This window comes from Desarmillaria tabescens (assembly GCF_030435595.1).
Source record: "Desarmillaria tabescens strain CCBAS 213 chromosome Unknown EV420scaffold_15, whole genome shotgun sequence".
Taxonomy (NCBI): Eukaryota; Fungi; Basidiomycota; class Agaricomycetes; order Agaricales; family Physalacriaceae; genus Desarmillaria; species Desarmillaria tabescens.
In genome coordinates, this window is record NW_026848314.1 from 511,475 (window position 1) to 523,501 (window position 12,027).

Here is a 12,027-nt window from a genome sequence, read left to right on the forward strand (position 1 = left end):
AAGATTCCATCCTCGTGGCATGCAAACAAGCGCCTACTCAAATTGAAAACCCAGCTCCGAAACATGTGACTTCAAGAGCGCATAAAAGACTCGAACAGCGGGCGCTTGTTCACAACTTTCACCCTGATGCTCGTCCCGCAGCCTGATATCCCGCAAGTCCCATTGCCAGCACCAGTAATCGTACACGTGCGGTCGCGACGGTCATCTCGATCGTCGAGAACTTCACGAAGCAGATCTCGGTACTGTTTCCTGCCGAGTCGTCTCCTCCATAGAACTCACTGCTATGCAGCTCCCGCTCTCGTTCGCCCTGCCACATTATCGAAGCACCTGAGTATGTTGATCCTGCTTTTGTTGCCAAATCACTACTTATTAACTTTCTTAGAAACCCAGGCGCTACTGAACTTTTCTACCGCCCCAATCCTTTACCCATGACTCATTTAAGGTAGAAAGAAATGAGAGTGGACCATCTTTTTCATACTGATTAATGGTGCAGTGATCTTGTATATTCCAGGTATGTACTGTCGTTTTATCTACATTATTTGCAGAAATCGAAAAATGACCTGATTTCTCACTGAAAGCTCGTCCGAATCTCGGTCTTCTTCGCCAACTCGGAGTTCAAGAAGTTTCCCGTCGCATTTTGGTTTGCCGACGTAGGTTCGCTCTGTGTTTAGCGAGTTTTGGATACTTACGCACAGTAGCTCCAACGTGGTACTTCCAGCACAAGATCCGAGTAAACAGAGAATTCCGTGGTGCGGCACTCTTACAGACTTTGACAGCTCGTGTCGTCCTCATCTGTTGCATCCCAGCTTGATACCAGTACCAATGTACTAATTGTCATCATTTTATCTGGCCCATACCAATTACTCACCTCCTCCAAGTCCTCCACAGACTGATTCCGAATCGTGGGCACTTTCTCTCCCCCCATTTTTCGAGTCCCTCATCTGCCTTATTTAGTGGTAGAAGTGACAGCTGTTCTCGCAGTCGCTCCAGGGGCCGCTCTCCTCGCCCTGAGATTTCACAAGCTTGGTGAGATTGTTTTGACGGTCCGAACTAGCATCATATTTAATCAGACACAGTGCTCCCATTGTCATTGGGTTCGTTGCTGGCTTGTTATCGTTTTTCTCATTTCTCAGCTGTTGTACTTAGAAGGTCCCGATCCAGAAGCAGAACACGGTTCGTCGAACGATATCGTATGATGCGATGACATACTCATGATCTGCAATCCAGGAGTGTTTCTCCGTGCAGATATCCTCAAGCCATCTACTCCAGTGCGCAGGATAACCGGCTGCAGCTTATTCCATCATCTGAGGTTCCGTTGATATTGATAGATTGGCCTCATCCTGCTGTTTCTCGTCCTCGATATTACTTCCAAGATGGAAATGTAACGCTTGAGGTTAGATTCCACATCTCCGGATACAAGTCACTCATCGAAGTTTTATAGATTGACCGGACCCAGTATAAAATCCACCGTCACTTTTTGGTTACGAACTCCCCTGTGTTCGCAAAGGAGTTACCTCCTCACATCACATACAAGCTACTGACTAGTGTCGACAAAGAAGCTTTCGAGCTTGTTCTGTCGCTCTTCTATCCAAAGGACTGCTTCAGTGGGCATGACATACAATCAGAATCAGATTGGCGCAAGGTCCTGGTGTTTGCTTGCCGATACAATATGAAAGTCATCCGAAACATGGCTCTCACCAAAGTTCCAACGCTAGATCCCATCGAGAAGGCCCACTTGGCGACGAAGTATGGACTGAAGGATTGGCTCGTGCCGGCATATGTCGACCTGTGCATGAAGGATTTGACGAGTCGTAGCGGATGGTCTGTTGAAGAAGGAATGAAGATAGGTCTGGAAGGACTCCTTGCGCTTGCCGATGTCAAACGAGATATCTTGAAGAATTTGGAAGAGTATTTGGACAGAGATAAGGTTTTGAAGACCGTGGAGATGAAACTAGAAACCTCGAAATTGATCTGAATGAGTCGTGTATAACTTTCTCGCTGTACGATAGATAATGGAGTTTCGATTTATGTTCTTCTTTTGACTTGCGTTGACTCACCTCACAAATAATAGTTGAAAACGAGTATGTACTCTAGCTGCATCTGAGTGCAAATCGCGTCCTTTCCAATTCAAGATAGCTTGGCTTGCTGATAATCACGGAACGATTACCGCACTTGTTCCGAATGAAGTTATCATAAGGCTTCTATCTCGCCAATATAACTCAGAATTGCTTGGCAATTCGAATCTTCCACAAACTGCCATGTCCTGCAGCGCGCGCCTCCTCTTAACCATCGCGATCATCTTTCTCGTACTACCAAATGTCGCTGCCTTCGGCGCCGGAGACATCCCAGACTTCTCGTACCTCCATGAAAAGGCATTTCGCCATGGAGATATTGAGGGTATCCTGGAGAACCTGCTTAAATCTGTGGGGACTGGAGGTGGTATCCTGGGTTTTGCCAAGTCGGTTATGAACTCTGAAGGACCCAAATTTAAGAAGAGTGATATCCAAAAGGTGTACTTTGTAAGTAGATTGGCCGATCGTTAGCGATATTGACCATTGACGAGAATGTTAGGGAAATTGGCTAAGGGACTATTCCCAAGCGATGGATATCGCTGGTCTGAGCAAGCTCAGCGCCGATACGTTGGTTCTCGTTGTCGCTGTCCTTGGATTTATGGCAAGTTCCTCGATCTCATGGTTGATCCCGATGCATATGAATTGTTATCACGCAGACTTTTGGATATGCCACTGAGGAATACGAGCTCACGCCTCAACGTCTGGGCGTATACCTCCCCGTCGAGCACATTGATAACCCCAAGGGATATGCTGAGAATGAGGGAGATGCACGTCAATTCCATCCAGCCCTTCGGCCACCTGTGGATCCCCGAGAACTCGAGATCGATGAGCGCACGGGGATGAAGAACTACATGGCCACAGAGGATCAGGAATGGGACTCTTCGACTGCACATATCCGAAGGACATTCACAGCATGCATCGAGTACGGCTGTCGTGCAGGGGGGGAGGATGGACCTGATCTATGGGAAGCGTACCGCCTCCTTGGCACTGGCCTCCACACGATGGAAGACCTCCTTGCCCATAGCAACTGGTGCGAGATCGCACTCCGTAAGATGGGCTATGAGGACGTATTTTGTCACGTCGGTGAGAATATCTGCGTTTGTGTCCCCGAGACAGGCGAGAGAGTTCCTCCGCTTGTTACCGGGACGTTTGGCAGTGCGGACTTCATGCACTCGATGCTCGGCGAAGCGACAGACCATCTTAGCCAGGCGAGTGTCACAGCCTTGAATGACAAGATGTCGGAGTCGCAGGACAGTGATGTCACGGAGAAATTGGAGAGGTTGAAGAAGGTAATGAGCCTAGTTGGTAGTGGGGATGACGATTTGAGTCATGGAGAAGAGCTTCAAGCTCAATCTCAAGCATATCAATTCGATCCGGATAACGTTGCGCCACCCGAAGTGCAGCAGCAGTTGTTGGATCTCCTGCGCTGGAGGGATAATCTTTATAAGAAGATCAGCAGTGTCATTGAGACAATGGGTCTGGATGAGGTATTGGACGAGATGAGCACTGCGCTTACTGCCTGTGAGAATTCCAGGTACTTTCCGCCAGAGTTGTGCTGATCATACCACTAGATGTATACACTGTCATCGCTCCGTGGCTTACACCCATACTATCTCAAGTCACAACCGTACTCGGGGAAGGAAGTAAAGCCGTCATTGATTCGGACGATCAATATGAGGTCTTCAACAACCCGGACGCCTCTGATCCCTCGCACAGTATCTTGTCAAAAGATCATTTCGGGCTGATCCTTAATGAACCGGCGGGAAAAATCGCGCAGGTCGTGGTTGTGCATAGCGTGGAGCTCATTGTCCAGGCATGGTCGGACGAGAGCGATCCAAACGATGTCATCGACAAAGTAGGCTTCCTTGTTATCTGCCCGGCGGTTTGTTCACATATTTTCAGATACTTGAGGCTTTCCATCATCCATATTATGCGAACGAGAGAAGCCAGATTCAGAGTCAAATGTTTGATGAGCTGCGACGATGGGTAGATGGGTTGGAGGATGTGGCTGCCACAATGAATCTGTTAACGAAGGAGAGCGTCCAAGAAGGACTTAACAGGAGAGAGGGCGATGAGAGCGTTGAGCCAGGGTATGGTGGCAGCCGTGGTGGTGGGTACGAAAATCGAGGTAGGTATGGTGGAGTCGAGTACGAAGATCAAGGCCCAATACAAGAACGGGAGGTCGAGTACGGAGCCGGAGAGGAAGAAAGGGAAAGCTGGCGATATTCCGAAGACAGTAGAGAGGAAGAAAGGGCGAGTGAGCCCAGAGAATCCGACAACGAGGAGGATTACAGAAGTGCAAATGAAGACGAGGATGATTACGGCCGCCGCTCTGGGGGGTATGAAGACGAGTCAAATTATTAACACCGTAGTCATGGTATTGAATGTATTGTAAGACGCTTGTATAGGAATAAATTTTGGGTGACCATTGAAGCAAAAACCAAGTTGTCATCCAGGTAAGGGGGCGCTTAAAGCCCTGTAATCGCTGATACCCACGACACCCTGGTGCAGTCCGCCAGTCATTAAAGACACCGCGTTATGTCCGTGCTAGACGTGCCTAGCCATTTGTGATATCATTCAGGACTTGCCAGCCTCGGGTATCAGCAGAATTCCACACCCTACAGGCCAGATAGTAGTCGGGGCAGTAGTGAAGAGTGAATGAAGAGGCGCCGTGGCTCGGCCGGTATTAGCCAGTCAAGAGCCGCTCGGCATGATCCGCGGCTGTTCGACTTTCCTCCTTCCCTCGTCGCCCTTCCTTCATACCGTTGAGTGGAAATCACAGATTATGGGGCGACAGTATTTCATCAGGTTGGACCACGGGAACAAAGAAAGATCCGAATTTTTCGCTGCGACGGCCCGCTCGGACCCTTAGTGACTTCAATCTGGACCAACAAGCTACGGTGTCTATTTCATCAGCGAAGGATGTCAAACTCGCGACAAATGGGCTCGGAGAAGGTTGACGAGCCTCGCTTTACGGGTCTTGTTTCCTGTTGGGCTCCGTCTTATCTTTGTAGCACACTTGAACTTAGAAGATACTTCCTGGACTTCCTGTTCCCATCGTCACAACCGAAGTTCTGGTACCCTCAGATTACTACTTGCTCAAATCCGTTCTAGGATCTCGATCGAAGCCGGCGTCTCATTGAAGGTCAAAGAATCGAAGTTGGAACTTCCCCAGCTTGGGGTACCTAATTCGCCGAACATCTGTTCTCATGACCATGATAGGTTATCCCGCAGATTCTCCGTGCTTGTGTTCTCAGAGCCATTTGTACCTGTATGAACGGGCATAAAAACCGGACGGACCCTGAGGTTGGGTTAGGCCTTACCCACCTGCGTTTTCACCACGATGGGGCTATTCTATCATGTTTTCATAGCCGCCTTCTCATCTATTGGTGTGTATGCTCCGCTCTTCACCTATTAGATTGAGCTGCGCTGAATACATTTTTTCCTACTCTCCAGGTGCTTTTCTATTCGGGTACTTTTTCTGACCTTCTTTCCCAACGTTCATGCTGAACTACCTTTCTCGAAGATATGACAGGTGAATATATTGTTTAGCCCGTACTACCCGTCATTCTAATTCATCATAGTGGGATTATTTCATCCGTCATAACAATGGACAAGTATTTGGACAGGTTTGGAAGCGATGCAGACATCACAGGAGCAGTAGTTTCTACGTTTAACGGTACGCAGTGTTAAGCAGTATATTGAATGGTGCCAATGATCGCTGGTCAGGTGGTTGCTTTTTTGGGGCCATGCTTGCGGGATGGGCGAGTGATAAGATAGGAAGGAAACGTTCTATTCAGGTGAATATTATATCGAATGAAGCGATTCGGCGTTTAGCTGGCTCACCGCAAAACGTGGACCTTAGCTGGGATCCGTCTTTTCGATGTGGGGAAGCGCGATGCAGTGTGGAGCAAGTAATGTCGCCACGCTCCTTGTCGGGCGTATAATAGGCGGATTTGCTATAGGGTGAGATCCTCGCTCGTGTTTGTCGAATCTGCTCATCTTGAACCAGGATACTCTCAATGACTGTGCCTTTGTACAATGTGAGTCTTTGTGATCATCTTCCCGGCTAGCTATTCATGTCTCTTACAGACTGAAATAGCGCCCCCGAAGATTCGTGGGCTGCTTGTTGGCTGCACTCAGCAACTGATCGGATTTGGATTTATTGCCGCTAACTGGGTCGGTTACGGTTGTCAGTTCATTGATTCGGATGTTAGCTGGCGTTTGCCTTTGGGGCTTCAAGTAAGGATTAATTTGTATGGTTCCTCTCTCTGAATTGCTCATTATCATAGCTTGTACCAGCGGCTTCGCTCTTCATTGGAATACAGTTCTTGCCGTTTAGCCCTGTGCGCATCGTAGTTTTGTGTCTTGAGTTCATGCAATTCTCACCCAGTTATTTATAGAGATGGCTTTTAGAAGTTGGCCGAGACGATGAGGCACGCGAAGTAGTGTACAAGCTCTATGGCGCCGAAACCCCAGAACTGAAGGAGAAGGCGGACAAGGAATACTCGGAGATGTATGACACCATCAAAGCCGAAGTGTTTGTACGAAGCAGGAATATCAAGGACCTGTTTGCCACGTCTGCGATGACTCGGCGAACGTTGGTTGCCTGTGGCGTACAGATATTCGGGCAGTTCACGGGTATCAATGGTGCGTTTATGAATGTGTAAAGGATGTTAAGCGTTAAACTCATTCCTTGCTTTTCGTACAGTCATCAATTACTTTGGCCCACGAATGTACGAAAGTTTGGGTATCACCGGAAACGACAAACTTCTTATACAAGGCATCTACGGAGCTGTTGGACCCATTGCCAACTTCTTGTAAGCACACCTTTCCCCTCCGTTTTCTCCGTATAATCAATCCTCTTTACAAAGCTTCATCGTTTTCATTCTGGATCTGGTTGGGCGGAAAAAGCCTCTTCTATTTGGAGCCGGAAGTTTTGTTTGCACGTTCTCTATCCTCGCTGCGATTGTGGCTACCAATCCGCCTACTCCTGAGGACAATCCTAACGCATGGCCGGTGAACCACAATGCTCAGAGGTAATTATTTATCAAATAGATTCGCGTTCTTCAAGGTTTTCTCGCTGATGATATCATCAGAGCCGGAATCGCTATGATTTTCTTGACCAGTATCGTTTTTTCACTGAGCTTCGGGCCCGTTAGTTGGGTCTTGGCTTCAGAAGTAAGACGCTCATCCGACCAGTGAGCGCGTCATGTAGCTCATTATTTTAGGTATTCCCCACTCGCGTTAGGTCAATTGGAACAAGTGTCGCCACATGTTGCAATTGGGCTTTCAACGTCCTATTCAGTCAAGTAGGCCTGTACCTCAGCTATGATTGGTTTTGCGTCGTTAACAAAATTGGCTAGGTCTCCACACTAGCTTTGGAAGATATCGGCTGGAAGTACTATATGGTTTTTGTCTGCCTCAACTTTGTCGAGTTCTTCGTCATCCTATTTCTGTTTCCAGAAACTAAAGGTGCTCCATCTTTCATTCCTCGGGTTCAAATTTTGAGAAGTGCTTTGTCTAGGAAAAACACTAGAGGAGATGAACGAAGTATTTGGTGACAAGATAGATTCACGCAAAGTCCTCGATGATCATCATATGCCATCTGGTGACGATAAGGATCATCACGTTGATTTTGAAGAGAAATTGACAGTAGCTCACTAACGTCTGAAGTGTACATGTTTCCTAATGAAAATGAGATAATTTTGTTCATCACCTTGGAGTACTGATATAGACTTGGTACAACAAACTTCCTCCGTAGTCTCTTCCACAGCTGAAATATCCACCTCGCCTGAGCGAGAACAGGATGAAATCATTGATATGTATTTGTTATATCAGCTGTTCTCAGCCGCGGCGTTCATTTCCAAATGCGGTTGCCTCCGACACGTGCACCATCGGTATCTCTGGCTTGCATGCTGCCACGACATGGAATTTCTGTCGCAGACATATGTCGCGCTTCGTGGACCAACAGGAGCACCACAGACAGCTTCTGACACTATCGCGAGGCTTAGCGACCGTCTTTCACCAGCAACATTGTTATCAGACCGACGCGCAGCAGTTCTTGCCCTCAAGGGACTGGCACGAGATTGCAAGCAAGATGTTGGTGAAAGGGCGCTCGTTGGGCTGTTGCAAGTGCTGTACAATGATGCAGAAGTCGATTCCGACATTGGGAAGGCCGTACTGGAGACGCTGAGCCTGCTATGTGATGTGGAGGAGGGGCGGGACTTGGGATACAAGCACAGCGACGCTGTCCTTGCCAGCGACAAGACTGTGCATACCCTATTTTCCTTATTAGCGGATAACAGCTTCTATTTGCGCTTTTCCACGCTTCAGTTCTTGTCGACATTGCTGCACAATCGACGCCAGGTGGTGCAAGGGTACTTTCTCACCGCGTCTGCTGGTCCTACAAGCGTCATCTCTGTTTTGGAGGACAAGCGGGAAATAATTCGCAACGGTACGTCCAACCTTTAATCCATTGTTTACTATCTCTCAACGACGTGTAGAGGCTATTTCTGTCGTACAGGCGCTCGTGTCACAGAGTCCGGATATCCAGAAGATACTGGCATTCCAGGGAGCATTTGAGAAATTATTCAACATCATTAGACATGAGGGCGGTGTAGATGGAGGTGCCGTTGCCCAAGAGGCACTGGCTTGCGTCGATGCGTTACTGCGGTTCAATTCATCTAATCAGGTGTGTAATCCTCCTTGTGGTAACATCCATCTCTAATATCTCGCAGAGCTACTTCAGGGAGACCGGTCTACCGCCTGTTCTGTGCACTCTTCTTCAATTTCCCCCGAACATCCAATACAATGATCCAGCACCCCAGGAGTTCGCGCTTCAGTTTTGGGACCAGCAGAAATTAAGCAACGCATCGTATGTCGTGGCTATCCTTGGTATGCTTGTTGGTTCCAAAGGAAATAGCGTGAGTTTGATCATCGATCTTCTTTTGACAACATTGATAAAGCTATTCAGGTATTATAGGAACAGGAAGCCTCTGTGTTCACGCGTTGTTTAGTGGAAATTGCTCTAGCATCCAATGCACCGACGCAACTCAAATCCCAGTCTCTATATCTACTTCCATCAAACCTCAATTTTCCGCTCTCCGAACTCACATTAACGCCATACATGCCCGTACCTGAGACGAACGGCGAGGAGTGGGATCGGCTAGAACCTGCTTCGGCGTTGGATGCGCTTGTGGAGCTTGCTCTACACGGAGAATACAATGGGCTTTATAGCGACAAACGCTTCAAAGACGGCTTGGAGCTGAGAGCAGCTGCTGCGACTGTGTTTGAGGTAACTGATAATCTGGTCATCTTCATTCAAGAAGCTTAGAATCTCTTCAGAATTTCGTGCGCAAAGATGAGATAAAACAAGCTATAGTTCAAGCTATGATTCCACCAGAAGAAGCCGCTCCGTCGGAATACCCACCAACAACCCCGCTCCTTCATTCTCTCGCCGCATCTCCAGATTCGACACCAGCCATTGACTCGGCCAGGGTAACAGGCACACAGTTTGCATCTCTTCTTTTCGCTCATCTTCTCCGGTCATCCTCAGGGGCAAAATCACTTGCACGAGGCATCGTACCCCATCTTACCGCTTCCCCGGAGCTAGGGGGTGAAGGCGGCTTTTTCGTTCCCGCTGATGGGGCTGCTCCACCTCCACCGTCCCCTCCCGAAGCAGACGACGACGAGCCTCCACAGACCCTTCTTCAGATCTTGACCGAAAATCTTTCGCTCGCTCTTCTGTCCCGATCTCATGCGAACACTTCCGATAGGGACTCGAGAGAATGGGACCGGCTGATCGTCGGCTATCTGACGCTACTTTCTCAGTGGCTTTGGGACGACCCTGCTGCTGTCAGAGACTTCTTGAATGCGGGAGGCTTGGGTGTGGTACGTTTCTCCGATTACTTTAGCAACAGTCTTCTAAATGCCGTGAGCAGCTAGTTGAACCTATCAACCATATATCCGACTCAGATTCTATCGTTCCCGGGCTGTGCGCGTTTCTATTGGGCGTGTGTTATGAATTTAACAGAGAGCCCGGTGAGATCACAAGGTATGCCCTCTGCTGGCTGGACCTCAATGGGAGCTGATTTGAATTATAATAGGCATACAATCCATCCCATTCTGCATCGGCTGGGCGTAGACTCCCTTGTAGGGTGCGTGTCCCGTCTACGGGAGGATGAACGGTTCAAATCTGTTGGCCCCGATGCCATGGTATTTTTGTACCCTCCCTTGTCGCATATACAACCTAGCACCGCAAAATCTGATGCCGAAGTCGAAGGGGAGATTTGGTTCGATTGGGCATTCGTGGACTTTTGGAAATCAAATTATTGTGAGTTTTCGGTTCCTTCTAATAAGACCACAAGCCGCCGACCTTACTCGATTAGATACTGTGCAACGGGGATTCTCTACGGCGCCAGATCAGCTGTCGTCTTCTTCTGGGCAAAATGCAGAAACCATGGTGCTCGTGGCGTCACTACGGGAGACGATACGGAAACAATCTGAGGAGATCACAGCGCTGCAAACACAGCTACGGGAGAAAACTGCTCGTGCGGACGAGGTAAGACTTGATCCTTCAGCACCTTGTTCTCGTATTTATTCCTGGCAGGCCACTACGTTGAAAGAACATGTATCGTCATTAACCTCACAGCTGGAGAGCTCTGAGTCAAAGCGCAAGGATGTGGAAAAGGAGCAGGAGGACCTTCTTGTGCTGCTAGACGAGGTTAGCAGTAAACGTAGACGGGACAAGGACAGACTCAGAGGAGCAGGTCTGGATGTGTCGGAGGATGAAGAGGATGATGACGAAGATGTGGGTAGTGGCGAGGAGTAAATGCGAACATGTGAACTGTGCAGTTATCATTGAAAATCTGGAATGTCTTTTGGGTTCTGTGCCGGATTGTTGATCATTCAAGTACGCTTCGGTGAAATCATCGTCCAGGTCTTTTCAAGGCTTTTCTTGATCTGGCGGAAGGCAATGTACAATCCGAACCGCCACTGAGCCGTCGGCCTTATCGACAAAGCTGTACAAGATAGGGTATGGATGTTCAGAAGCGCGTAAGGACGTCCAATAAAACAGCCACACTGTTATCATGGATAGATAGGCCTTAGGAAGGGAACAAAGCTAGGAAGCAAGACATTGATATGGGCAAACCGCAGACGATGAGAAGTGCACTTTTCTCGGTCAGAAGGCGCACTGTCCTCTGGGCAGATCCCGCTGCATCATCAGGTATATTTTTGAGAGGCTGGTAAAGGGTTAGCCCAGCTAAGACAAGGCTCAGGAGCGGTCGAAGAGCGAACATCTGACAAAAAGGGAGTGTACAATGGAAACTTGTCGTCTGTCGAAGGACACTTGAAGTTATCGCGTGTTTAATCGACTCAAGACAGGATAGGATGGGATTTAACGTCTTTGCGGTCTCTTACGGTGGTTATGCAGACGCCGAGGGCCCAGACACTATGATCCCCAAAGTCGAACCGTACAAGGTGACGGCCCGACCAAGAATATCGAGGCGAAATTGCGATAGATCGTCCCTGCTGTCGCCGGCGAACTGAGCGTTGTTATCGACATAGAATATTAGAATATTCCGTCCAACTAGCAGCGGCCCAAGAAAGCCTCAGAACCGTCATCTGTTCGACCCCAAAGAAAGTCCAATTGTTATCAGCAGTCCGATGCATCGAATATCCAGGAACATAGTCGGGCACCGTGATTTAACCCTGGCATCTGTGATCGGCCCCGAATCAACTCGACATCTCTCAATGTTCCACAAGGAAGCGTCCTGACTTTTCCTGAGAAAATAGAACCACCATTGGATATCCCGTATGATTTTGAAGCCCCCCAGCTATGCGAGGGCCGGCAACCAGGGACGCCTCTTTTTTTCGAGAAAAATTGCAGACGTCGTCGAACGGGACAATATTCAACTATTCATAGCTAGTGGTGACAAGGTGCCCGTTTGCG

At 48.5% G+C, this 12,027-nt stretch overlaps 4 protein-coding genes across 4 annotated transcripts; all 4 read left to right on the top strand.

Moving 5' to 3' along the window:
• Positions 1-30: 30 nt before the first annotated feature.
• Positions 31-2,084, top strand: EV420DRAFT_1539194 (uncharacterized protein). The gene is made up of 14 exons (XM_060473037.1): positions 31-239; positions 290-331; positions 383-442; positions 494-511; positions 579-650; positions 699-749; positions 807-824; positions 879-902; positions 955-1,026; positions 1,077-1,094; positions 1,147-1,173; positions 1,228-1,268; positions 1,329-1,393; positions 1,442-2,084. The coding sequence occupies exons 1-14, from the start codon at positions 127-129 to the stop codon at positions 1,973-1,975; spliced, it is 1,155 nt and encodes a 384-aa protein (XP_060331489.1). The 5' UTR covers positions 31-126; the 3' UTR covers positions 1,976-2,084.
• EV420DRAFT_1539205 (heterokaryon incompatibility Het-C) lies at positions 2,085-4,509 on the top strand. The gene is made up of 5 exons (XM_060473038.1): positions 2,085-2,519; positions 2,572-2,673; positions 2,729-3,593; positions 3,644-3,927; positions 3,975-4,509. Exons 1-5 carry the CDS (start codon positions 2,259-2,261, stop codon positions 4,434-4,436), a joined length of 1,974 nt encoding a protein of 657 aa, XP_060331490.1. The 5' UTR covers positions 2,085-2,258; the 3' UTR covers positions 4,437-4,509.
• A 715-nt stretch (positions 4,510-5,224) lies between these two features.
• On the top strand, positions 5,225-7,795 carry EV420DRAFT_312026 (general substrate transporter). The gene is made up of 16 exons (XM_060481658.1): positions 5,225-5,461; positions 5,529-5,544; positions 5,599-5,607; positions 5,657-5,751; positions 5,802-5,872; positions 5,938-6,038; positions 6,085-6,115; positions 6,165-6,314; positions 6,365-6,418; positions 6,476-6,722; positions 6,784-6,892; positions 6,947-7,111; positions 7,172-7,253; positions 7,304-7,384; positions 7,439-7,547; positions 7,600-7,795. Exons 1-16 carry the CDS (start codon positions 5,416-5,418, stop codon positions 7,737-7,739), a joined length of 1,506 nt encoding a protein of 501 aa, XP_060331491.1. The 5' UTR covers positions 5,225-5,415; the 3' UTR covers positions 7,740-7,795.
• Positions 7,796-7,976: 181 nt separating this feature from the next.
• On the top strand, positions 7,977-11,042 carry EV420DRAFT_312228 (p115 like vesicle tethering protein). The gene is made up of 9 exons (XM_060481659.1): positions 7,977-8,529; positions 8,579-8,766; positions 8,813-8,998; positions 9,058-9,369; positions 9,420-9,965; positions 10,016-10,128; positions 10,181-10,407; positions 10,463-10,635; positions 10,684-11,042. The coding sequence occupies exons 1-9, from the start codon at positions 8,001-8,003 to the stop codon at positions 10,903-10,905; spliced, it is 2,496 nt and encodes an 831-aa protein (XP_060331492.1). The 5' UTR covers positions 7,977-8,000; the 3' UTR covers positions 10,906-11,042.
• Positions 11,043-12,027: the final 985 nt, after the last annotated feature.